The 23,813-nt window shown below is 38.6% G+C and overlaps 2 protein-coding genes across 8 annotated transcripts in view; one reads left to right on the forward strand and one right to left on the reverse strand.

Moving 5' to 3' along the window:
• mllt10 (MLLT10 histone lysine methyltransferase DOT1L cofactor) overlaps positions 1 to 20,993 on the reverse strand; it is a 48,268-nt gene extending 27,275 nt beyond the window's left edge. The window contains exons 1-8 of one of the 6 annotated variants that reach the window (XM_058765346.1): positions 20,642 to 20,993; positions 18,977 to 19,056; positions 11,485 to 11,610; positions 10,856 to 10,910; positions 8,048 to 8,157; positions 6,936 to 7,039; positions 6,636 to 6,729; positions 3,554 to 3,643 (exon numbers count right to left, since the gene is read on the reverse strand). In XM_058765346.1, coding sequence (XP_058621329.1) covers positions 3,554 to 3,643; positions 6,636 to 6,729; positions 6,936 to 7,039; positions 8,048 to 8,157; positions 10,856 to 10,910; positions 11,485 to 11,610; positions 18,977 to 19,056; positions 20,642 to 20,804 — 822 coding nt within the window. In that variant the 5' untranslated portion in view covers positions 20,805 to 20,993. The remainder of the gene's footprint in view (positions 1 to 3,553; positions 3,644 to 6,635; positions 6,730 to 6,935; positions 7,040 to 8,047; positions 8,158 to 10,855; positions 10,911 to 11,484; positions 11,611 to 18,976; positions 19,057 to 20,641) is intronic. The other 5 variants (XM_058765343.1, XM_058765344.1, XM_058765347.1 and 2 more) reach the window with 5 other exon arrangements.
• A 385-nt stretch (positions 20,994 to 21,378) lies between these two features.
• The window catches only part of skida1 (SKI/DACH domain containing 1), a 36,448-nt gene continuing 34,013 nt past the window's right edge, over positions 21,379 to 23,813 (forward strand). The window contains exon 1 of one of the 2 annotated variants that reach the window (XM_058765351.1): positions 21,379 to 22,409. The gene's annotated coding sequence lies outside the window, so the exon portion shown is untranslated. The remainder of the gene's footprint in view (positions 22,410 to 23,813) is intronic. The other variant, XR_009269065.1, reaches the window with a different exon arrangement.

The raw sequence follows: 23,813 nt of genomic DNA on the forward strand, positions 1-23,813 counted from the left end.
TGCTCCTTAAGAAAAGTGCTAATTTTAAATGGATGCTAAGACAAGAATCCAAGTCTTAATTAACATTGTTTCTAAAGGTGTTGACAGGGCGGGTGTTACTGTGAGAGGAAAAAAAAAAAAAAAAATCACGTTACTACTTGGCTGTTTATGAATGGAAAAAAAAAAAATTACAAAAATACACAACATAACATTCATCTCATTTCCATCAAATAAATAAATTTAAAGTAATGACAAAACGCAGGTATGATCTGCTGTTTACTGGTCTAATTTAAATTCTAAGTTTGACATGAGACGACAGCTATCTTAATTATACAAAGATGAATAGTTCAGGCAGAGGTGAGTGCAAAAGAGAGAGAACAAAAAAACAAGACATTTATCATAATTCATCAATGCCTTCAGCAGATTAGTGAATTGTAGCAAATCTCTTTCAGGATGAACAAAGAAATCACTCCTGAGGCTTCGGGCTAATTATTAAAATTCAACTACGGAAATGAATAAATATAATAAATCTTAAAATAAAATAAAGTTTAAATACAAAGAAGAAAACTAATCATACAGAAAACAAAGCTAAAAATCCAAACAGATCAGAATTTAAGATATGTGAGGCAGGAGGAGGAAGAGAGATTGAAAACATCATTTTATTCCCAGATGCCGCTCTCGACGGCCTCTCAGAGCACATCTGAACTAGCTGCAAATTGAGAAGCTTTTAGCCTCTATTGTTGTTTGGCCCTGGGGTTTGGAATTAGCTAGGTATACATCTGAGCCCCCCGACCTTTGACCTGGGAATGTGGAGTAGGGGGGATGGGCCCCCTTTGCTAATGCAAATCAGGCGTCGTAACAATAGCCATGGCGGAGCACAGAGCACTCCACAACAAGATCTTCGAGAATACGGCTCCAACCCGAATCATTGTTCACGTCAACCCCTCTCAATGCAGAATAAGGCGAAGAAGTTAAATATCAGAATAATTCTGGGAGAAACAGCTTTAAATGGCATCTCATATTTAATCTTTCTCTGACCTAGATTACACAGGCTGCACAGTCGGTCTTTCAGCAGCTTTACAGAGCACCATCCACTCCATTTTGGTATGCATTTCCAATGCAAACTCATTCAAACCAATTCAAATAATTAGTGAATTTGTGTCAAATAACCAACAGCCTCGATGTCTGACCTCCACTCTAGAGGTCTTCACAGAGGACCCGAGACCCGTACAGGTTCGGGTCGATATTTTAAATGGTCAGCCGGGTCCGGGTCGGGTCCCAATCTATTACTTTGGGTCCCGGGTCTATTTAACATTGTGTGCAATACCCGAGTCGATCGGAGAACACCGCACCCGCCAGAGATCAGTGTCAGTCAGCATGAGTGTGCTTTGTAACTTGCAGTTTGTAAAATTAGGATGAGAAAAGTGTGAACGGGAAATAAGGTGAAAAAAACAACAACAACAACACGCATTACCTCAGCCTCCAGAAGCAGAGTGCAGGCAGAGTTAATGTAGTAGCCTGCAAGTGGACGGTGATCATGGATTCCTTCATGAGTGATGTGAAAAAAAAAAAATGCTGAAACAAAACTGAAGAGACGCACCTGTTATTAAAGACGCACCCAGTAAAATGTAACGCACTTCTTGTTCTGTGCGTTTTTTTGCTAAAAAAAAAAAAAAGTCTTCCCAGCCAGGGTCCAACTTTCGAATAATGGTCGGGTCCGCGTCAGGTCCAGGTAGTACATTTAAGGCATTTCTCAGGTCTGCACGGGGGTCGGGTCCCACTTTCAAATAAAATACGGGTCCGGGTCGGTTCCGTGCAGCACATTTACGGGTATCTTCGGGTTTGGGTACAAATTTTTGGACCCGTGAAGACCTCTACTCCACTCCCCGCTGTAAGTGCTCATATGACTAGTGTGAGCTTTCTGATTTACATTTAATACATGAATGGAATACAATTCCTTAAATGCAGTCTATTACTTTACATAACTTTAAAATGTGATTTATAAAGACTGAAATTATTTTTGCCTATTTGTTTTGTTCATTATACAAAACACAATAGCAAGATATTACAAAAAACAAAAAAACAAAAAACAAATTAGATATATAAACAAAAATGCATGTGTGATTCCACACTTTACAATTAATTTGTGACTTAATATATAAGCTGGTAAGCTTGCAGAATAGCAAAAAAAGAATTTACATTTCTTAAAAGTTCAAGGGGATTCAAAAAAAGACATAAAATGTCATAAAATTCCCTTTATTTAAAGCTGCAGTCCGTAACTTTTTTGTGTTCAAAATTTACAAAATTTATATAATAAGCGAGTACACCATGAATCCATTTTCCAAACCGTGTTTTTGGCTTGTCCTAAATCACTACAGTACACCTATAATAAGTGTTTATACTCTAGACTATTTAGACTGATTCGAGTAGGTACCGCTGCGGAGTAGCCCGGTACCTGCGTGATTCGTTATAGACAAGAACAGAGAGAAGTAGCTCTGGCTACAATGTTCTTCCGCAAGACGCACACAGTTCTGTTCTGTTTATTAACCGCTAGAGCGCCAAAAGTTACAGACTGCAGCTTTAAAATAAAAAAATATCACTACTAGAAAATAATAATAAAAATAATAAATTAAGCAGAATTTTTAAATGATGAGTATATTAAATAAATAGTAAATATGTGAAAATAAATAAACGTAAATTCTTCCAACAAACATCAAAAAGTGAAAAATGCGACGAAAGATTTAAAGAAACGTATAATCAACATTGAGAGCCATTTTAATGACCCCGTTCGTATAGAACAAATCAGGCAAACTATCGCTGATTAAGATGGCTGCACAGAGGCTGAGTATTTGAAATATGTGGGATCTGCTAGGGACAGGCAGAAAATTATTAATGACTATGGATAGATGTGATGAGCTCCTCCGCACATTTCACACTATGAGGTCTGCTGGATTAGTATTTCAGATACCACCGTTTTTACAGTAAGAAGAGAAAAATAGAGGCAGAGGCACAATCAAACATGTTTTCCACGCAGTACAGATCATCTTCTGCTGGTACGTACACATTTATTGATATGAGGGCATGTTACAGGGCCTACGCTTAATTGAATTAGATGGGAAGGCGAACAGGGCTAATAATGCTACATGTTTCATTCGGTATGGCTGCGTATAGAAAATTAGTGGAACAAATGACTAACACTACCTATCAATACTGATTAAACGTACTCTGTGGAACTAATGGCCATGACGGATGCTTCTCTATGAATACAGCACTCTTTATGTTGATAATTTGTGGCAGCACCAAAATACTAATCACTTTGAGTGATAAAAGGCACTCTTCTCCCTCCCGTGGCTTTAAAAGCTTTGTGGGATATGAAAAGTGTGCATGTGAGGGGCGGCACAGGGTGACGGTGGCTCGTGTGATTTAATAAAAAAAAAAAACTAATCACAGCGGTGGATATTTCGGACAAACAAGAGTTTTGGCTTTGTGCGTTAACCTCATAGTCTGAAGTCGTGAGGAGGGGGGCATCAATCACACATGGCAGGAAGTGAGGTAGATCTGGAGGCTGCCTTACCTTCTTTTCCTTGTCATGGTGCTTATCCAAAGAGTGAGTGGAAGAATCACTTAAGCTTTGAGCCCTACTACCACGGCCTTTGCTCCTTCTCTAAAAGGTGAAAGAGGAACTTCGAGTTACCATTTAAAGTCTGTCCAATTATCTCTTTTTCCCATTTCCTACTTCTGCCTTTCTTTTTTTTTAGCAACAATGAAAATAGCCCTTACTGAGACAAAAGAAACAAATAGAAGACAATAACGGAAGGAGAGAAGGAAAAAGACACTGTCTTGATAACCAATCAGGATAGTTTTGTATTTTGAGAAGCTATTCCGTCAAAAAGCAACTTGCATGAGAATATTTGTCAGCAGGGTTGTTTATTGTAACAGTATGGCAGCAACCAAGGGCTATTTTACTTACAGGAATATTAGTTTGGGAAAGCCAAAGTATACTTTTAAACTTTCAATTATATTTAATTTCTCTATTTAAAAAAAAAATACAAATCAACAATATTTTCTTACCAACAGAAACAGCTGATATATATAAAAATGCGCATTTAAACTGACCAACTTCACATATATTCTCACAACACAATTTCAATTCTTCCTAATATTTTTCTCCATTGATTTAAAAAAAAAGAATCTTAGTAAAATATGCCTCATTTCTTTTGAAAGTCAACGGTATCTAATGCTGCTATTGTCAACAAATGCCACATAAAAACCTCAGGTCACAGAATGGTCTTTGTTTACCAGCAGCCCACTGAAACAAAGGCCTACATGGAAAAGTCAGGGGTTAGTAGCCAGCTATTGAACTATTAATCCAAGAGACTGTGCTGATGCTGTCAGTCCATTAACATGGGGACAGGGAGACATGGTACATCCTCCAGAAACATCATGCTGTCATGTACAATAGTGCAACCACCACAATGGATGACAACAAACAAAACAAGCAATGTGCTGTCACTTTATTCTGACAAAACAACAAAATCGAAGATGGCCAAAAAAAATAAAAAATAAATAAATATACATTTATATATCTTAATTATATTTCTATAAATGAACACTACCATTTAAGTTGATTAAGTCCAAACTTTGATATTGTTTCAGCATTCTTTGATGAATAGTAAGTAATAAAACAGCATTTATTTGAAACAGAAATGTCTTTACTGTCACTTTTGATCAGTTTAAATGCACCCATTCTGAACTTTTGAAAGGTAGTGTACATTTATACATTTTTAAATCATGATTATATAAATATATATATTCATATATAAGCCAACAATGATGCTAAAAAGCCCAAATAAAACCATGAAAAAAACGAAAAATATGTAAAATGTAAAATATGAATGAACACATAAAATCACAACACTAACACAAGAAAAAAAAACATGAAATACTGACTTCAGCATCTATCACCAGTAACCAGAGTAGTCATAAATGCCTGAATGAAATAAAACAGTGTATACATAAATAAACATCACTATCCCGCCATCCTCAACTCATTACAATCCCCTATGAGAACATCACAAAGCGCTGGCCCTGCCTCCAGCCCCTTACTCAGAAGACCTGTAGAGGACTAGCAGTATCTGAGAAGCCTTTGTTGAGTGGGAGGATAGACACACACACACATACACAGCACAAATCTGAGAAGCAGCAGGGGGCTGTGGCTCTAAAGCTCAGTGTAGCTCTAGGGCTGGAGTGAGTAAAACCCCTTGCCATACACACACGCGCACACACACACACACACACACACACAAACGCCCAAGCACACAAGTACACCGAGGACCGAGCGAAGCTGGACAGAAAACCACAGGCCGTTATGCTGTCACCGAGAGCTGCCACTGGGCAGTCCGTGTATCTCTCTGAAACCTTAGCCCTCTTTTTCTGAGAGGGGTATTAAGACAGAGTGAAGGGGGAAATGCAGGAAAGGGGGGGATGATGGGAAGGAGAACCACAGACAAAGGTCCAGTGAGTTGCTGTTGATTGTCAACGAGATTAAGGGGTTAAAGGGTTTGAGGCAGATCGAGGTGGGGGCGGCAGGGGCCGCTGGGGATGGACGGGGGGGCTTATGCCACAGCTCAGCTTTCAGCAGCTGTAATTGGACCAGGAGTGCGAGACATTCGAGAAATGAGAGGTATTCCAGATGAGGGTGTGTCTTTTTCTGCATTCACGTGCGATTCTGGATGTGCAAGAACAGCTTGAACGATGATGACATGGTCACAATGATGTGCTCGACATGATTCATGTACTGGCCAATGCAAAAATCAGTAGCTTGAGTGCTTCAGAAATGCACTAGAGACATGAAGTATACCTCAATATATGAAGCACTAATGGCAAAATACACAAACCATGACCATCAAATACTAACTCACTATTAAAACACGTAACTTGTGGGAAAAACAACGCATACACTCCTGTTCTGAGGAGTCTGGGATCTGTAAGATTTTTTTTTTAACGTTTTTGAAAGAACGAGGCTGCATTTATTTAATCCAAACACAGTAAAAACAGTAACAGTGAAATGTTATTAATTTTATATAATTGCTTTCTATTTTAAAATATTATTTATTCTTGTGATGCAAAACTGAATTTTTAGAAGCCAGTACTCAGTATTCAGTGCATCGGCATGATTTGGTTCTCAAGAAACATTTATCATTGTTAATTACAGTTAAAAAAAAGTTGTGCTGCTTAATATTTTTATGGAATCCGTAATGGGGTTTTTTTCAGGATTCTTTGAGGAATAGAAAGAACAGAATATAAAAAAAACCTTTTTGCCTTTACTGTAACTTTTGATTAATTTAATACACCCTTGCTGAATAAAAGCATTAAATTATTTAAAAAAAGAATCATACCGATCCCAATCTTTTTGAACACTAGTGCATCTATCTGCACATCAACTTGAAAACCACTTAAAGATACCATACAGATGTCCTGTACTGCAACTTTTATTTATATTCAGCCTGGACGTCATTAATGCCTTAATTTCAAATGACAGAATTTCTCCAATATCATCGACCATAAGCATAAATCCTGTGGGATCCACAAGAGCGGTGCTTTGTGCCAGGGTGATGCAGATAGTACAGTAAAGTTTAGAAAAAACAGATTCTTACCAGTTTGCTGTAATGGTACTTGCAGTATCCACAGTATTTCACATTATCAGCATCTGAGCCCTGTTCTTCACACAATAACCCAGCAAACTGAGCGCTATTTTCAAAGACAGAGAAAAAGCAACTTTAAAAGGACTGTAGATTACAATTATTTTTAGACAATTAAAGGGGTCTCAAATCAATTAAAGGGAAGTCTGTTATATTTAACATTTCTATTCCTTTCCACTTAACAGATGGCATAATTAAGGACATTAACATGCTTATGAAGACATATAGCTGGAATATTAGGGCTCTGCAACTCACCATGTGACATGAAAGGCCTGTCGGCAGCCATGTTTGTTGCATGTCATGCAAGCTCCAGTAGCAGCTTTGCTCTCACGGCCTTGTTCCTCACAGATGTAGCATGTCTAGATAGAAAAAAAAACAGTCACCAAAGTGATTCTTCACATACAGAAAGCAGTTATTATGGTATATAATGCATTGCTGCACGGCCCACAGCTTGTTTAGCGTGAAGGCTCTACCAATTTAACAAGTCTCTCAGAAGCCGCCCTTCCCAGCGCCTCGATTATTAGGCAAGTGATAACCATGCCATTTTAAATTGGCTCACAGTGAGGACTCAATTACCAACAGAGCTGAATCTATTTTATCCCAGATTTTAAACCCACTATTTCAAGCATGAGATTAAACTTGGCTCCTTAGTCCTGCGAGTCATCAGACACAGTACTGAATCCAAATCATATAACACTAACTGATTGTATTTTACTTATCTACTGCATTGAAGGGCATCCATAGAAAACAAAACATAATTAGGTTTTCAAATGAAAAATGAAAGAATGGTGTCATGATGGCATATCCCATTAGTACTTGATTGAACATTGTTTTCTTTACCCTCACGGTTGTGCGAAAAAGTTTTAAGCTAACATCTAAACATTTGGACTTTGCAATTAGTCTTGAGTTACAGTGACCGGTTGTATTATAAACCTACACCTGCAAGTATTTAATAAACAAATTAATATTCACTCATGACTTTTAACTACTTTTTCAGGCTTGGAAATGACAACTTAAAAAAAAAAAAAACAACTCTTATATTTGATGAATAAGGATATCCAATGACAAATAAATATGGTTGGTTCTTTTCATTTCAGAACGTGAGTGTAAATTCCCAAAACATGGATCTCAGTTTTCATTCATTCAGCTTTGGTGCAGAATTAATGGCAACATTCTATGTTTATCTAAGATTGATAAATGTAGCACTTGGTCCCTTAAGAAAACACATTCACAGTATAGACCTAAACTCCTTACATGCATACTGTTTACATTGCTGAGCTGATTTATGAGGCTATTATGTTGAGCCTTTGTTTTCCCATTGATATCCAGACTATCAGCATGTGTCTTTCAGTGGTTAGAGAACTTACCTTATTATAACGTTCATGAGGGACAGACTGAAGCACAATGGGCTCCATGGTGGATACGTTGGCGAACTCGACTTCTGGGATGTAAAGAGCACAAACCACATGGGCCCAACCTAAACAAGACACATGACAAATAATCAGTAGATGTTAAATGAAGAGGCTAAGGTTGAATTATTCCTTTATTTCTATGCAAACCTGCTGTAAAGATGGAACTGGGTTTAACAGTACAAAAAAAAAGTATGTAATAATAATAATAATATTATATATATATATATATAGTTTTATCCATTTGACAATAATTTTAGCCAGTTGTTGGTATTTTTTCTATTTTATATATATATATATATATACATACTTTTACAATTTTTCAATTTAAAAAAATTCAAATAATGTTTTAAATTATTAATAAAATTATTTAAATTATTTTTGTTGTTCTTACTTATTTTTTATAAAATGGTTTTCTATTAAAATTACAATATTAAAACGATGGATAATGCCAAATAGCAGGCTCTTATATCAAACACATCTTCTGTCTTTCTGTTTTCAAATTTATTCGAGACCATGGTCATTTGTTTGCTCATAGTCGTGCCTATGGGGCACGCCTGGCTTCCTCCACAGTGTGAAAAACACTTATTAAAGCATGTGGGCTGAGTGTGACCGCAAAGACGAAACACCCAGGACTGGAAGAGGCAGAGGCATATTCTCTCCTGCCTAGTGTCTAGACCAAGTGTTGAAAAACAGGGTGTCAGCACAAGCACAATACATAAATATTATATCATAATTTCAGGCAACTACTAAACCTTATCAGCCACATCAGCTGTCTTTTAACCACAAAACCCTCAAACTGTGAGGATTTAGATTTATTAACCATATTCTGCAATATGTTTGTTAGAGGAGTGCAGATGCTACTGATATCAAGTAGAAATGAACCTAAAAGAAATGAGCAAATGAGTTTTGTTTATCCAGCGTAAGGGCACAATAACAGGCCTAAACTTAAAGGTGAACCCATGAACTGTCTTTGACCCCAGCCTAAAGGGACAGGGAGGTGGATTTTGTTGTTTTGAAGTCCCTCCAAGAATCCAGCAGAAGCCTATAAAACCAGGCAATAAAACCCAAGCACACCCCAAAGAACTTCTAAACCCCTCAGACAGAAGGGTGGCAAACGTAAAAAGAGAATGATTTGCCAAAGATGTCTTTAGCTGAGCATAAAGTACTCAAATAATCTTGTTCTTCAAATTCTAGTTAGACAGAATAACTGTAAACTTTTGGACTAAAGCAACAATAAAAAATAAAAAAAACCCTGAAAGGTTCTACCAGAGAGGCAAAAACTGGTCTGAAGGCTCCAAGTGAAGGAGGAGGATGCGTTTTTCAGTTTTTATTTTCCTTGCATGCGTTTCAACACATGTTGTTAGGCCAGGTATATTCCCTGCTCAAGTGTTTTCAATTGGGATTATTCTTGTGTTTGCGTAACTTAACAGAAGCAACAACTGTAAAAACCTCTCCGTGTGCTGGTCTGGTCACTGCAGCTGAGTTTCACTCCTCAGTTGGCCGAAATGTATAGATATCTTAAAAGCAAATCACAAACACCTACATCTCACTACTGGGATCATTGCTGGTTCAAACAAATACTTTCTAAAATTTATGTTTCAGAAATCTTCACTCCTACTCATAAATAATGGCAAATCATGGAATGTTTATCACGAAGAATTTCAAAAGCCTTTTCAAATTCAGGCCAAAAAAAAAAAAAAGAGATTACACGGTCTGAAACAGCTAAACCGTAAGCCTGGGGCAATGATGTTTCCCTCATGGCCGTTAAACAGCTCACCACCCCTAAAGATGGGGCATGGTCCCGCAGCTGTGTCCCATGCCATGTTTACAGTCTCTGAGCTGCCCTTGCCGTGAACCCGGAGCATGAAGAAGAGGAGACTCCTCTCAGCCCCACAATGACCCCGCCGAGCCCGCCCACCCATAAAAGCAAGGTGAGAGAGATAAATACGCACACTTCCTAACCCCCTTTGCTCAACTGCTTTAAGAAAATAAGCAGATAAAATCTGCAAATTTAGTGCCAAAAATTACGTAAAACTCTTGGCTTGTTCAAAAGGAGTTTAGATGCATTTTTTAAAAAGAAACGTTAAAAGATACATCTGAACTCTGCATTATTCATTGAAATATTTTCCTGACATCATTTAGGTGAGACATATGAAGATATTTTTTACTAATTAACAGCTTATTGAAGAGATATGGTAATAAAGCCTTTTGACAGCAACATTTCTGTGATAATTAAAACTGCCAGAGGATAGCAATGAAATACTGCATACAAGAGAAAATCAATTCACTTCATTGTTTTTTTTTTTACTATGACTTTCATTAGAGGCGTAAAAATAGAAAGGTGTCATCCTCATCAGAGCATATGTTCTTCTCAAGAGCTTGCATCATTTTATCACCTCACAATAAAACTGGGCTGACTTAGCCCATTTGAAAACAATGACATTTTTCTTGTTGTGGAGGTAATACTAAATGTTCCACGTAACAAACCCAACAAATGTTTTTTTTTCTTCATCGATTTGATTAAATAATTGGTCTATTATACAGACTCAATCATCAAAAAATTACAGCAAAATATAAAGCTTTACAAAACCGAGCACAGCACCATATGTGTTAACAATGGCTGCCATGTCTAACATCATTTACGCTACTGGCCTATATTTAGCAACTGAGTGACTGCAGTCTATTCTCGTCAACAACATTTAGAGTGGGCCTAATGCTAGAGATGTTTTTCCTCAGCAAGTGCATTAAATAAAAAAGTCTTACCTCCATTATCTGTTCGTTTCAGTGCTCCGTCTTTGTGGGGACACAGCTCGCACCTCTGTGAAAAGAAGAGAAATACATGAATCCACAATCCATCCAACCATCTGCGGACCAGACACAAGCTCTGAGGGCTTTCAGGAACTCTACTTCTGACATGGACATCAAACTAAAGCAGAGTTTAAGGGTTAGACATCATTTTTTCCTCAAACTAGAGAAGAGAGGATCTTGGCAAAACTGATCAATGAAACAGTAGACAAGAGCCTTTGATAGTTGACTGGAGCTGGAAAATATCCCTGAAGAGCTGCTTCTATATTCAAGGATAAAATAGGATCTGTTCTGCTATCGGAGAAAAACAGGTTTAGACAACATTTTTCTGAAACAAATGACAGGACAAGAAAATAAAACCAACCCTGTGAATATAAAATGAATGATCGAATAAAGACAGCTACTACCCCTTTTGAACAAACAAAAATAGATGTGGTTGAAAGTGTCCTAAAGAAATGGGCACTGACACATGGTCTATTACACATGCATATACACTATGACATTTCACTCATCTGTAAATCCTTGAACAGGGTTAGATATTTGGGCATAACATTGTGCTTGGAACCATGCCGTTACTTGCCACATACCACTATGTTCAAAGTTTTTAAACTTCTGCTCAGTCTGCTGTCCTCCTCCTCTTTGTTACAGGTGGTGGACAGTCCTCCTCCTTCAGGGGTCTGCCAGCTCGGCTTTCTCCCCCTCCACCCTTTAATCTTTGGGAATGTGGTGGCAGAGCAGGGCACAAATGGAAAAAAAATGGGCTCATTTTTAGTAAGTGGAGGAATGAGGACAAATGCAGAAATTTGGTTTCATAATTATGCTTTGGGAAAAGGCTTAGTTTGAAAAGTGCTCCAGTAAGCTATGGTTTTCACAAATCTTGGTTAGAAGTGGCAAAAAGGCCACAAAAAATATTACACATGTGACAAACCTGTGGATAAAAATAGGGAAGTCCTGTTTCTTTTCAGAATGAGAGCAGTTGGCATTGAAAAATGTCTTTAACCTCAAAAAGGCCTTATGTGGGACGCCTTGTTTTGGCATGAATCCAGATCTTTCAACAAAAATGGCCACATGATGGGTTGTGTAACAAGTTTCCCCTTCTTGTGACCCACTATTCTTTTGCTCTAAACTGCCACTTAGGTTTCATGGCTAGCTGACAGCTCATGCACAGCCATCAAATCGCAGAGCTCTCAAAGGAAACTGCTGTAACTGCCAACATAACTTTGCCTATCCTAATCATTCATGTTTCCTTTACCCCAACCACCATCTTCTATTTATAAATACAAGAATGACATTTATTTTAAGCTACAGCATGTTTTAAGAAACGGGGTCTTTATGTAGGACACTCACATTGACTACAACACATCAAACATGTAGCATAACATTCAAACAAATCATCTTTTTGCCTTATACTGTGTTTTACCATGGAAAACTCAAGCCGTGTTTGTTGTCGTGAGTGTCGCGGGAATTTCCCAGCTTCGTTTTGCTAAGTAGTAAGGCATGGTCAAAGCCAGTAAACGTACTTATTTACCTGATTCGGAAGCACTTGTAGAAGAAGCAGTCGAGCAGCAGAAGAGAACAGCAGTTTGTAAGTGTTTTGTCTTGTTTTCTTATTAGATTTCAGCGCTGAAGCCCTCTTTGTGTGAAGACTGACGAGAGTAGAGACCGACGAGAGTAGAGACCGACGTAGAGACGATCGACTCTACCTTGCGCGACTCCACCGAGCAAGAACACCGACAAGGCACTTGTGTATTGCTTTCTCCTTTTCTTTACTTTTTGTACTACTTGATCTTATTTAGTCAATTGTACACACTATAGCCCTATTCGGACGGGACTAGTTTTACAGGGGGTCGTTAGAGAAATGTGTGTTTCACAGACGTACTTGGTGATTTTAATCCCGTCCGAATCTGTCATGTCTGTGTTTTTCTCACACAACCTCTGTAATAATTCCAGAGCAAATTACCTACTGTTTTTCAGCAAACTCTGTGATCCTCTGAGAAAACTAATCCCGTCCGAATGCGAATGTCTGTGATTGCTGGTGAGATTTTTTTTCACAACGCGTTTTCTTGTGTGTTTTGGCCAACGTGAATTACCGTAGACGCTCTTACCGCGCTCATGTTTGATATATTTGCCTCCCGGCAAGGAAAAAATAAGTGTGGCGAGTGGGGCGGGGCCGAGAGCCGTGGGAACGGAGCGAGGCCGGTGGAGTTAATGATAATGAGCGACACCTGCGCCACTCGCCGGTCTCGAGTCCCACGGAGGAGCTCCGGAAGGATAAAAGGAGGAGTGACGACAGTGGAAGACGAGAGAGGACCAGGCCTGGACTTTTATTTTGTATTTTATGTGCGGCAGTCATCCGTGAGGGGCTGCCGCTTTACTTTTATGTTTGTTTATTTTATTAAAACCTTGTTTAAATGTTCGCCGGTTCCCGCCTCCTTCTTCCCGATCTACGAACTGTGTTACAATAAGTAAATAAATTAAAAACAATAACAAAATCAAGAGTCAGATCACGTAAACCATTCAGACTGGCTATTGTAATATTTGCATCTGGTAAAAATTACGCGCGTTCATTTCTGCACTCAATTACATAATGTTTTAATTACATATGCACCTTTATGAAAATTAAACACGGGTTTACTACAAATAAATAACTAAAGTAAAACTAAAGCAACCACACATTAACATGGTTTTGCTATACTTCACCATGGTATTTGTAGTAAAACTGTTATACTAATGGTAATCAATCCGAATGACACGCAATGCATGCATACAGAGCGCGTGACCTCTGAAACGCCCAGATGTACAAAACAGACCCTCCCACCTCTGTAATAAACACGGAGATGTTAGTCCTGTCCGAATTGGTACATGAAAATCACAGACGTCAGGTGACAAGAATCGAAACTCAAACGTAGTTTAGAAAACTAGTCCCGTCCGAATTGGGCTTATGTGCTTTCAAATCTCCACTATTACTACTAACACTCGGAAGGCTATATATGTATACTGTACATTGGAGGCAGGCCAATCCTCCTAATCTAAGGCCTGTCCCTGAGTCTTCTACTACTTTAATCTCTATTCCAATTGGTCTCTGGAACTGCCAGTCTGCTGTAAACAAAGCAGACTTTATTCCTTCTATTGCTACTCATTCCGGTCTCAACCTCATGGCCCTAACTGAGACTTGGATCAAACCTGAGGACAATGCCACTCCTGCAGCTCTCTCCACTACACTGTAAAAAAAAAAAAAAAAAAAAGTTGAGCGAACTTAAAAAAACATTTTTCACCAGCTTCAGCAGATTTTTGAGTTTGCTCAACTTGTTTTTGTGGGAGATTCTCAAATATTTGTTGTATAAACTTAAAACAACAAGTTGAGAAAACTCAAAAATCTGCTGAAGTTTGTTGCCTTAAAATTTTAAGTTGGCTCAACTTTTTTTTTTTTTTACAATGTAATTTCACTTTTTCCCACACCCCTCGCACAACTGTGAGGGGTGAAGATACAGGTCTCCTTATTTCACATTAATGGAAATTTGATCCTCTATCATCTCTTACAGGCAACAGTTCATTTGATTCTCATGCAATTACTATTACCAACCCTGTTAAAATACACTTTGTAGTTGTGTATCGTCCCCCAGGTCAACTGGGTAACTTCTTGGAGGAGTTGGATGTATTACTGTCAAACTTTCCTGAGGATCGTACTCCTCTGGTACTGCTCGGTGACTTCAACATCCACCTAGAAAAAGCCCAGGCTGCTGACTTCCAACACTCTTCTCACTTCATTTGACTTCAAGCGAGTGTCTACTATGGCTACTCACAAATCAGGTAACCAACTGGACCTCATCTACACACGCAACTGCTCCACTGACAACACATTAGTTACTCCACTGCACAACTCAGACCACTTCTAACCTCACACTAACTCCTGACAAAGCACACACTCCCCCACAGGTCACCTTTCACAATAACCTACGCTCTCTCTCCCCATCTTGCCTTTCCTCAATGGTTTCATCCACACTTCCTTCACCCTCTCAGTCTTCAGCACTGGACACAAACAGTGCTACTGGCACTCTTTGCTCCACTCTAACATCTTGCTTAGACAACTTTTGCCCCCTTTCATCCAGATCAGCACACACTAACCCCTCTGCCCCCTGGCTGTCCGATGTTCTCTGTGAACATCGCGCTAAACTAAGGGCTGCAAAGAGGAAGTGTCACAAATCAAAAAACTCAACTGACCTTAGTGCGTTTCAGTCACTTCCTCTCTTCCTTCTCTGCAAATGTCTCCACTGCTAAAACACCATACTACCACAACAAAAATCAACAACTGTTCTGACTCTCGCACACTTTTCAAAACTTTCTCTTCTCTTCTCTGTCCTCCTCCCCCTTTCTCTTTCATCAACTCTTACAGCTGATGACTTTGCAATTTTCTTCACAAATAAAACAAGAACCATCAGTGACCAATTCCTCACACCACAAACTGATAACTTCATAATGACAAATACACACTCTCTCACCTCCTTCTCTCTTCTCTTGGGGACAGAAGTTTCCAAACTCATCCTTTCCAATCATCCTACTACTTGTCCGCTAGATCCTATCCCCACTCACCTCCTTCAGGCCATTTCTTCTTCAGTCATACCTGCGCTTACTCACATTATCAACACCTCTGTTCACACTGGTACATTTCCCACAGCATTTAAGCAGGCACGGGTAACCCCACTGCTTAAAAAACCATCTCTTAATCCAGCACTTTTAGAAAACTACAGACTGGTATCCCTTCTTCCATTCATTGCAAAGACACTTGAGCGAGTTGTGTTCAACCAACTCTCTTTGTTTCTTGCACAGAACAATCTTCTGGACAACAACCAATCTGGCTTCAGAAGCGGCCACTCTACTGAGACTGCCCTACTCTCGCTCCTGTGGTTCGAGTCTTACCTCTCAGATAGGTCCTTCAGGGTGTCTTGGAGTGGTGAGGTTTCAAAGTCACAACTTCTTGCTATTGGGGTTCCACAAGGCTCAGTGCTTGGACCACTTCTCTTCTCCATCTACATGTCATCATTAGAATCGGTCATTCAGAAGCATGGCTTTTCTTATCACTGCTATGCTGATGACATTCAACTCTACTTCTCATTCCAACCAGATGATCCGACAGTAGCTGCTCGCATTGCAGCCTGTCTAAGTGACATTTCTGGCTGGATGAAAGACCATCACCTTCAGCTCAAACTGCTCGTGGTCTCAGCCAATCCATCACTTCACCACAACTTCTCTATACAGCTGGGTTCTTCAACCATAGCTCCTTCCAGGACAGCCAGGAACCTTGGAGTTGTGATCAATGATCAGTTAAGCTTCACAGACCATATTGCTACAACGGCCCAGTCCTGCAGATTTGCCTTATACAACATTAGGAAGATTAGACCCTTCCTGTCAGAGCAAGCCACACAACTCCTTGTCCAAGCTCTTGTTCTCTCCAGACTGGACTATTGTAATGCGCTCTTGGCAAGCCTTCCCGCAAGTACTATCAAGCCTCTGCAACTGATCCAGAATGCAGCAGTCAGAGTGGTCTTTAATGAACCAAAAAAAGCTCACGTTACCCCTCTCTTCATCAGGTTACACTGGTTACCAATAGCCGCTCGCATCAAATTCAAGGTACTGATGTTTGCCTACAAGACAACAACTAGCGCTGCACCAATAGATCTAAACTCACTAGTTCAAACTTACGCACCCTCCAGAAGCTTGCGTTCTGCAAGTGAACGATGCCTTGTGGTGCCATCACAAAGAGGTACCAAATCTCTCTCACGGACCTTTTCCTGGACTGTGCCCAGCTGGTGGAATGACCTCCCGATCTCAATTCGAACAGCTGAGTCTTTAGCCATTTTCAAAAATCATCTAAAGACATCTTTTTCACCAGCACCTGACCAACTAGTACTACCACTTACCTATTCTATTTATGAAAAAATAAAATAAAATAAATATTTAAAAAAACTAACTACGTGTACTGTGCTGGACTAACTGAGACTTGTCATGGCACTTGTATACTGCTGCACTCTCGATGGTCTGATTGCTTCTATTGTTCGTCACTTTGGATAAAAGCATGGTAAATGATTAAATGTAAATGTAAATCTTTTTTCATTGTGCTACAAGGATGTCGAATTAAAACATGGTCTTATTTACTGCATTCTATTATTTCTGATATTTTTTATATCTTCTACTTCTATTTATTGCGTGAAAAACTTTATTAAAAAAGCACAATGTATTGGCATATATATTACATAATAGTTATTATTTTCATTTCATGTAATCACTATGTTACCACATGATACAAATTACTCCACAAATAGCCAAAACAGTGATTAAATGAATAATGGATGAAAAAAAGACATATGACCTCTGAAGCTAGACAGTGGACAGACTTGCGCCTGAGTCATAAAGAAGCTTTTTGTACAATTCTGATATTTCAAACCGCTTATCATTCAGACATGTCAAAAAAGTTAACATCTGTTATACATACAGGCCTAAAAGTCCTGCCAAGTCATATTGTTTTTATATACATGGCATTCATACAAACCAGGTGTTTGTTCAGTACACATTGGTATACATGTGATATAAGGTTAAGCACTTCAGCCCACAGACACAATGATTTCTGAATGGTTATATGGTTTTTATAAACATCTCAAGTGCACAAGTCTAAAAACTTTAAGCATTTTAAAAGATCACACAGACAAACTGCAGTCTCACAAGGACAACCTGCTTCATAATTACATAATACAAATACACACATGAATACATAAAAATACTGATATGAATCTAAGTTACCAATACAAGACCATGAAATTAAATATTGTGAAAATACATGATTGAAACAACACTTGACCAGACATATATACTTTATGAATGACGCTAAATGTTAAAAAGATGACAATGTAAGAAGAACCATTGATAATTTGTTTGCAGTAAACAAGTGACACATTCAACACTATCCCAGAGTCCAATAGTGCTATTGTGCATAGTGAAGATTAGAGAGACTGACTCTGTACGGAACTGGCTAGTTCATTTGCTTCTAGGGGTCTTAAATATCCTAAAAGTGCATGCATACAAACCAGATACTGATGAAACATTAAGATTCTACTTATTTATAATTGTCCAAATGCACTGAACAAAACTGAAAAGTCCATATGTAAATGTAAAATAGTATGTGATGCCTTGACCATTTCATGTGCCTGTGATGCATCATTAAAGGGACAGATCAACCAAAAATGAAAATTAAGTCATCAAAAAGAGAAATCTAAAGAAATGACCCACTCATGCTAACCCACATAATGGCTGAGAATAGTGGCCAGCATCAAGCTTTTAAAAAAAGATGCAGAAGTATTACAGAATGGTCCCACACTACACTATTCCAAGTGTTCTGGGGGTATACAATAACGTTTGGTGAGAAACAAACTGAAATGTAATGTTTTAGAGTCTCAGCCATGCACAAAAACCAACAGCCAAAGAATCCATTAAATTTTAGTTTGTTTTTCACCAAACTCTATTCTAGATCACCAGAACACTTGGAATATACAGCATGTGTCGCATGCGATTATTCTGTGACACTTTTGCGTCTTTTTCTAAAAAAATACTGCCCGCTATTCCCTGCCATTATATGGGCAAGCAGGATATTTCTTTAAATTTCTCCTTTTGTGGTCTGAAAAATAAAGAAAGACATACAGCATCACAACAACACAAGTGAAAGTAAAAAATAACTTCATTTTATTTTTTGGACAAACTATCCCTTTAACAGTACAGCAATAGCTCATAGACAAAACTTCAAAAGAAAAGATGAAGTTTGTCCATGCACACCCTGACCTTAAGAGAATTTCACTGAATGCCTAAATGTCCTTTGCCTGGCCTTTAACCATGTTTATTATAATATATCCCTCATGCTGGCTACCAAAGCTTTTGAAGCTTTTTTGACCAGTTCAAAGTATCAATTATAAATAATATCATCGGTCAAATGGAAACTGCAAACAAATCCACAATATACAAAAAGAGGAAGGAGATCTGGACTTCAGCAAAACATATAGTCTGAAAGATTTATATAAAGATGAGGAAACTCACCACCCTGGCAGCACGTTCCTGTGATTCACATTTCCTGCAGAACCAGGGGCCTGTGGGGACTTGGACAATTCCATAGCAAGCTGAAACAACAGGAATGAAGGACAGATCAGTTAAAAAGACTTGCTTCCAACTACTGTAAATCTGACAGCTTGACTATCTCGTCCTGTCAGGTTTCGAGATTAACATGTGAGAGTGTTAAAAATTATATTTTAAGCAATGTGTGAGATGTATTCCTACTGCAACAACATCATGGTATGAAATTAACACCCACCATCAGCCAAATGTGGGTAATTTTTGCACAGTTGTGGGTAACTTATATGGCACGTGACCTGCAACACATCTCAAACTGACATATGACAGGAAATGCTGCTGCCTAGATGCAAAGATATGTGCTTGAAAATACATGTATGATTGTATGTTGGTGAACTTTGCAGACAAAAAGTGTGTGGGAAGTTTCCATGTTTTCTTGTGTCACCAGTTCCACAGAATTTGGTCTTATACATGAATGTTGAGGTTCACTTATAATGGGTATTTTGTCATTTTTGGGTCAACCTGAACTAAGTTCTAAACAGACAACAGTGTGAATAAAAAGTTAAGTGCACCAAAAACAGTCAAGTTCACTATCAAGGCCAGAGAAGAAACTTTTTTGGTCCACTTACAAAAAGGTCTTTGCGTGTTTGTTCAATTTTACATATTTAAAAAATGATTTTATATATTTGAACTGGAAAAATAAAATAGCTGGTGAAACACTAATCATTTATATTTGGTGGAGAGAGAAAAAAAATCATACCCTGAATAAAATACTTTAGATACACGCAAGAATTCCAATCTTTGCTTTATAGTTATTTTTGTGCAAAACCAAATAGATGTTATGGTTCCACTTACCAGAAAAGATCAATGACACGCAACAAACTCACAATAGTCAGCCAATACAAAAACATTAAAAACAATGTCTTTATCAGAAGCTTGTCCAAACACTAACAAACTGTTTGTTTGCTCAGTTTTTCTCTTGCACTTATTGACTCATACCGTACTTTTGTATGTGAACTATTTATGTGAATGTGTCATTTGAAGGGTCATACAAGCTAAAATAACACAAGACAAACAACTACACGCGGAGAAAACAGTCGAGATCCTGTTAAGAGTCCCGGAATTAGTTGACAGCTTTGCTGACTAGACATAAATGTGTGCTATCAGCCAAGCTGTAATGACCTACAGAGCTTGTCTGAGTGTGACTCATCTCTGTTTCCATAGCTGTGACTGACACGTTGTTGGTTCTGAAACTGAAGATAATGAACAGCCATGAGCGACATGCTGTTACAGCCGTGTAGCGCTGGAGCTAACACATAACATAAGCACTCCGACGGGCCTGCAGCGGCAAACCGTTACTTCACAGTTCATAGCAACCGACACATCGTATAAACACCACGAGTTAACCGTCCAAATATTTTAAATTTCTCAACTGTCATCCCAATAACTCAAACACGCTCCAGCGGTTAAACTTAGGTCACACTGACTGTTCGGTTGAGCTAAGCTAAGCTAGGCTATGTTTGCTAAGCTAATTCTCGAACCACAACAGAGGGGAACTTACCAAAACACCAGCCTTGAATAACCCGCCCCTCAAGAAAAATAACAGTGTGGAGATGTCTAGACGCTTATATTTACCTTGGTGGACGGCGACGTTACAGCCGTGACCGTCGCAGTAGACTAGGGGGTTTTCGGCCCAGCCTCTCTCATCTGAGCAGACGCAGCAGCCTCCGATCATCTCCTTCATATTACTCGCCGAGTCGTCGTCTTCCTCTGCCAGATACAGCTCGCTGGATACCATCTACCATCGGCAGCGCACAAAGACCAACAAAAAGGCGGTCGGGCGTTTGTCTCACGAATCCCTATCTCCCCTGAAAGCCGTATTTTATGTCCCATTTCGACGAAAAGCCATATTTCATTGCGTTGTTGTTGAAGGCGGTATTATTTTTTGGCTCAACACACAAACCCTGTACTGAAGGCTCTCGGGATGTGGAGGCGCGCGTGTGCGCGCATGCGCGGAAAAGCCGAACGGGGGAGGCAGCGGACTGGAAGAGGCCTCGCGGTGCTGTTTGATCCACGCGGCGAACGCCATTGAATTTTACCGCGAACAGGGGACGAGCTACGGTGCACTGCACTTCTACCGCAAGGCACGATCTTCTGAGAGTTTTGTTTTTACACTGAAACAACGTTACTTTACAGAGTCATGAAACAGGTTCTGTTCACATTTGTTGTTAAGGTCAAAATTATCCTCAGAAGGTTACCCCGAAACTTAAACTTTATATATTTATTTAAACGTTGTGGAAGATAAAGGCAAATTATGTATATAGTGGAGTTTTGCCCCTTAGAATTAGTGTGCTCGTTTAAGCTCATTCTCATTTATTCTAAGAATAACAGATTTATTGGGAATTCCTGAGAATTGTGAAGCAGTATAGGATAGGTACATCCCATTTAAGGTTTCATCAGTTTAGATACTGTACTAAGATATTTACATAGTAGCCTATTGGCTATGTGCTGGATACATATCTCACAGGGGAAAATAATAATAACAATAATTCCACACGGTTTGGCTATAGCCTATGACCGGTTTGCGTACTGTTGGACATATAAACTGCCTGTCTTTTTTTTTTTTTTTTTCAGGCAAATTTTAGAGGTTATTGTCAGCATTAACCTAAAAACTAACAAACATTTAGGTAGCTTTCAGTTTTATTTAAAGCTTTATTAATGTCAAAAGACTGCTTGCTTAGCCTATGACAAGTGGGCCCATGCAAACAAAAGTGCTGATTAACGCGAAAAAAGTAAACAATGTATCATTCTTATTTCATCTTAACTCGCCAAATTTGTGAACGTACAAATGAACTCTTTTAAAACCAAATCTGAACCGATGGTTTTGGCATAGACCTTGACCCAACCGATTTCCATGGCCCCATTACACAACACAAACCTGTAATAGGCTCCAGCAGTAGGCTACGAAACTTCGTGTTCTTATACGCGGTGGAATTTAAGTTACATGGTGAGGCGCTCATATATGAATATTCCTAGTTGTTTGTTTGTTTGTTTTTATTTTAATGTTGACACTTGGCGTCCTATTTAACGTCGTCCCCTTTTGTGACTTGAATAATAAGTAGGCTACACAACATTAATTTAGTATATTTTATTTTGATTGATGACACTATTTTATGAGCCTTAATTCAAGAAAGGCAGCTCGATGTTTTTGGATCAGGTCAGTCTAAAATGACCATGATCTGACTGTGAATTCATAACATTTTGAAATGTGTTTGGTGCACATTTCAGCCGTTAGAGTTGGTTAAGCCACTTCCGCAGTTGCTATGGCTGACAACCCTGGGTAACCGTCAGAGATATTTCGACCTGTCATGATGTCCATCAGAATTCTCTCATATGCTTGTTGGTGAGTAGCCCACTTGTCATTCAAAACAAGCTGCCCCCGCAGTACAATATTAATGCAAGAACCTTCCCAGTTAGGCTACATAAATTATTTAACTTTACACGCGGAGCATAACGTTCAATGTTTAATAATACGAAATTTTATTAATTTATACGAAATCTTCCTATATGAAATGAAATGCTCTAATATTCTATAGAATTAGTCCTTTTGGGGGTTTCCCTGCTTCTTTTCACGGTAGAGTTTGGGGTTGTGTATGAGGCTTGTCAGACTCGGAGCAATTTATTGTGGTGGGGGCAATGTTGATTTGTAATGTTGGAATCATTTACAACATCAAGTTCAGCTAATTGAGTTGACGCATACGCTGCAATAAACAATTGATTTTCGTTGATATTTTGATAGCGTTAGTTTTGTCGTATACCAATGTCTGGTTCTGTAAAATCGGCATAAGCAAAGAGAAAATTATCATTTGAACACACGATAAGATTTATTAGCTGATATTAGACTAGACACAGTTCTTAAATCAAACTATGCCATACTATTTGTATGTAGACCTATGTTTTGTTTAGTTTTTTTTTTTGTAATCAGAGATTATTACGTTGCTTCAAAAAAGTTTACAAAGCCTTGACATGTAACTAATTTTATTTATTTTTTTAAATTGAAATAAGCAGTCTCCTATAGTTTACTGATGCGTAGGCCAGTAGGTTTCTAGACTTTCTGCATCTACAGAAAGTCAGTAACTTCATAGCTTATATCTAAACAGGCTGATGAACATATAATATTACACGTGCATTTTTTAATAACCTATATTTAAGAATAGGCGTTCTTTTTCTTTTTTTCTTTTCACATGAAGTGGCATAGGCTACTAGTTTTACGATTAAATAATCTTCCCTAACGATAAGGTCTGTATGTCAAACAGAGAGGGTGCAATGGACGACGTGTTTTTCCCTGTCAAAGGCAGGGATGATCCAGAGTCTAAGTAATAATTGTTTGCCTATAGCACGAGCTCTCTTTTGCGCAAAGACTTGTGGGTAATTCAGGGGCAGGCACATACACATGCAGATATGACACGGCAGGGTGAAAGGTTATTTCAGCCCACCCCCAGCCAGCTCACTCTGTAAATTCAAGTTGCATGTACCAACTCATACGTTCTGAAAGAAGAATGTGTTTGAGATGGGAAGGAACTATTCATACTGTTGGCATTTAAATAACTCACTATATTTAATGCTAGTTTCAGAAATGTAAATGGATTAGTTTCGAGTTGAACAGGGATTGTTTAGCGAGTCGTGTTTAAAGTGTGCCTCATGATTTTCATAGACACGATAGAAACTTTGGACTTACAATCATGAAATTGTTCTGTGTGCACGTGTGTGTACAATAGACGATTATCCCCATTTATGTTTAGAATGT

This window comes from Onychostoma macrolepis, chromosome 24 (assembly GCF_012432095.1).
Source record: "Onychostoma macrolepis isolate SWU-2019 chromosome 24, ASM1243209v1, whole genome shotgun sequence".
Taxonomy (NCBI): domain Eukaryota; kingdom Metazoa; phylum Chordata; class Actinopteri; order Cypriniformes; family Cyprinidae; genus Onychostoma; species Onychostoma macrolepis.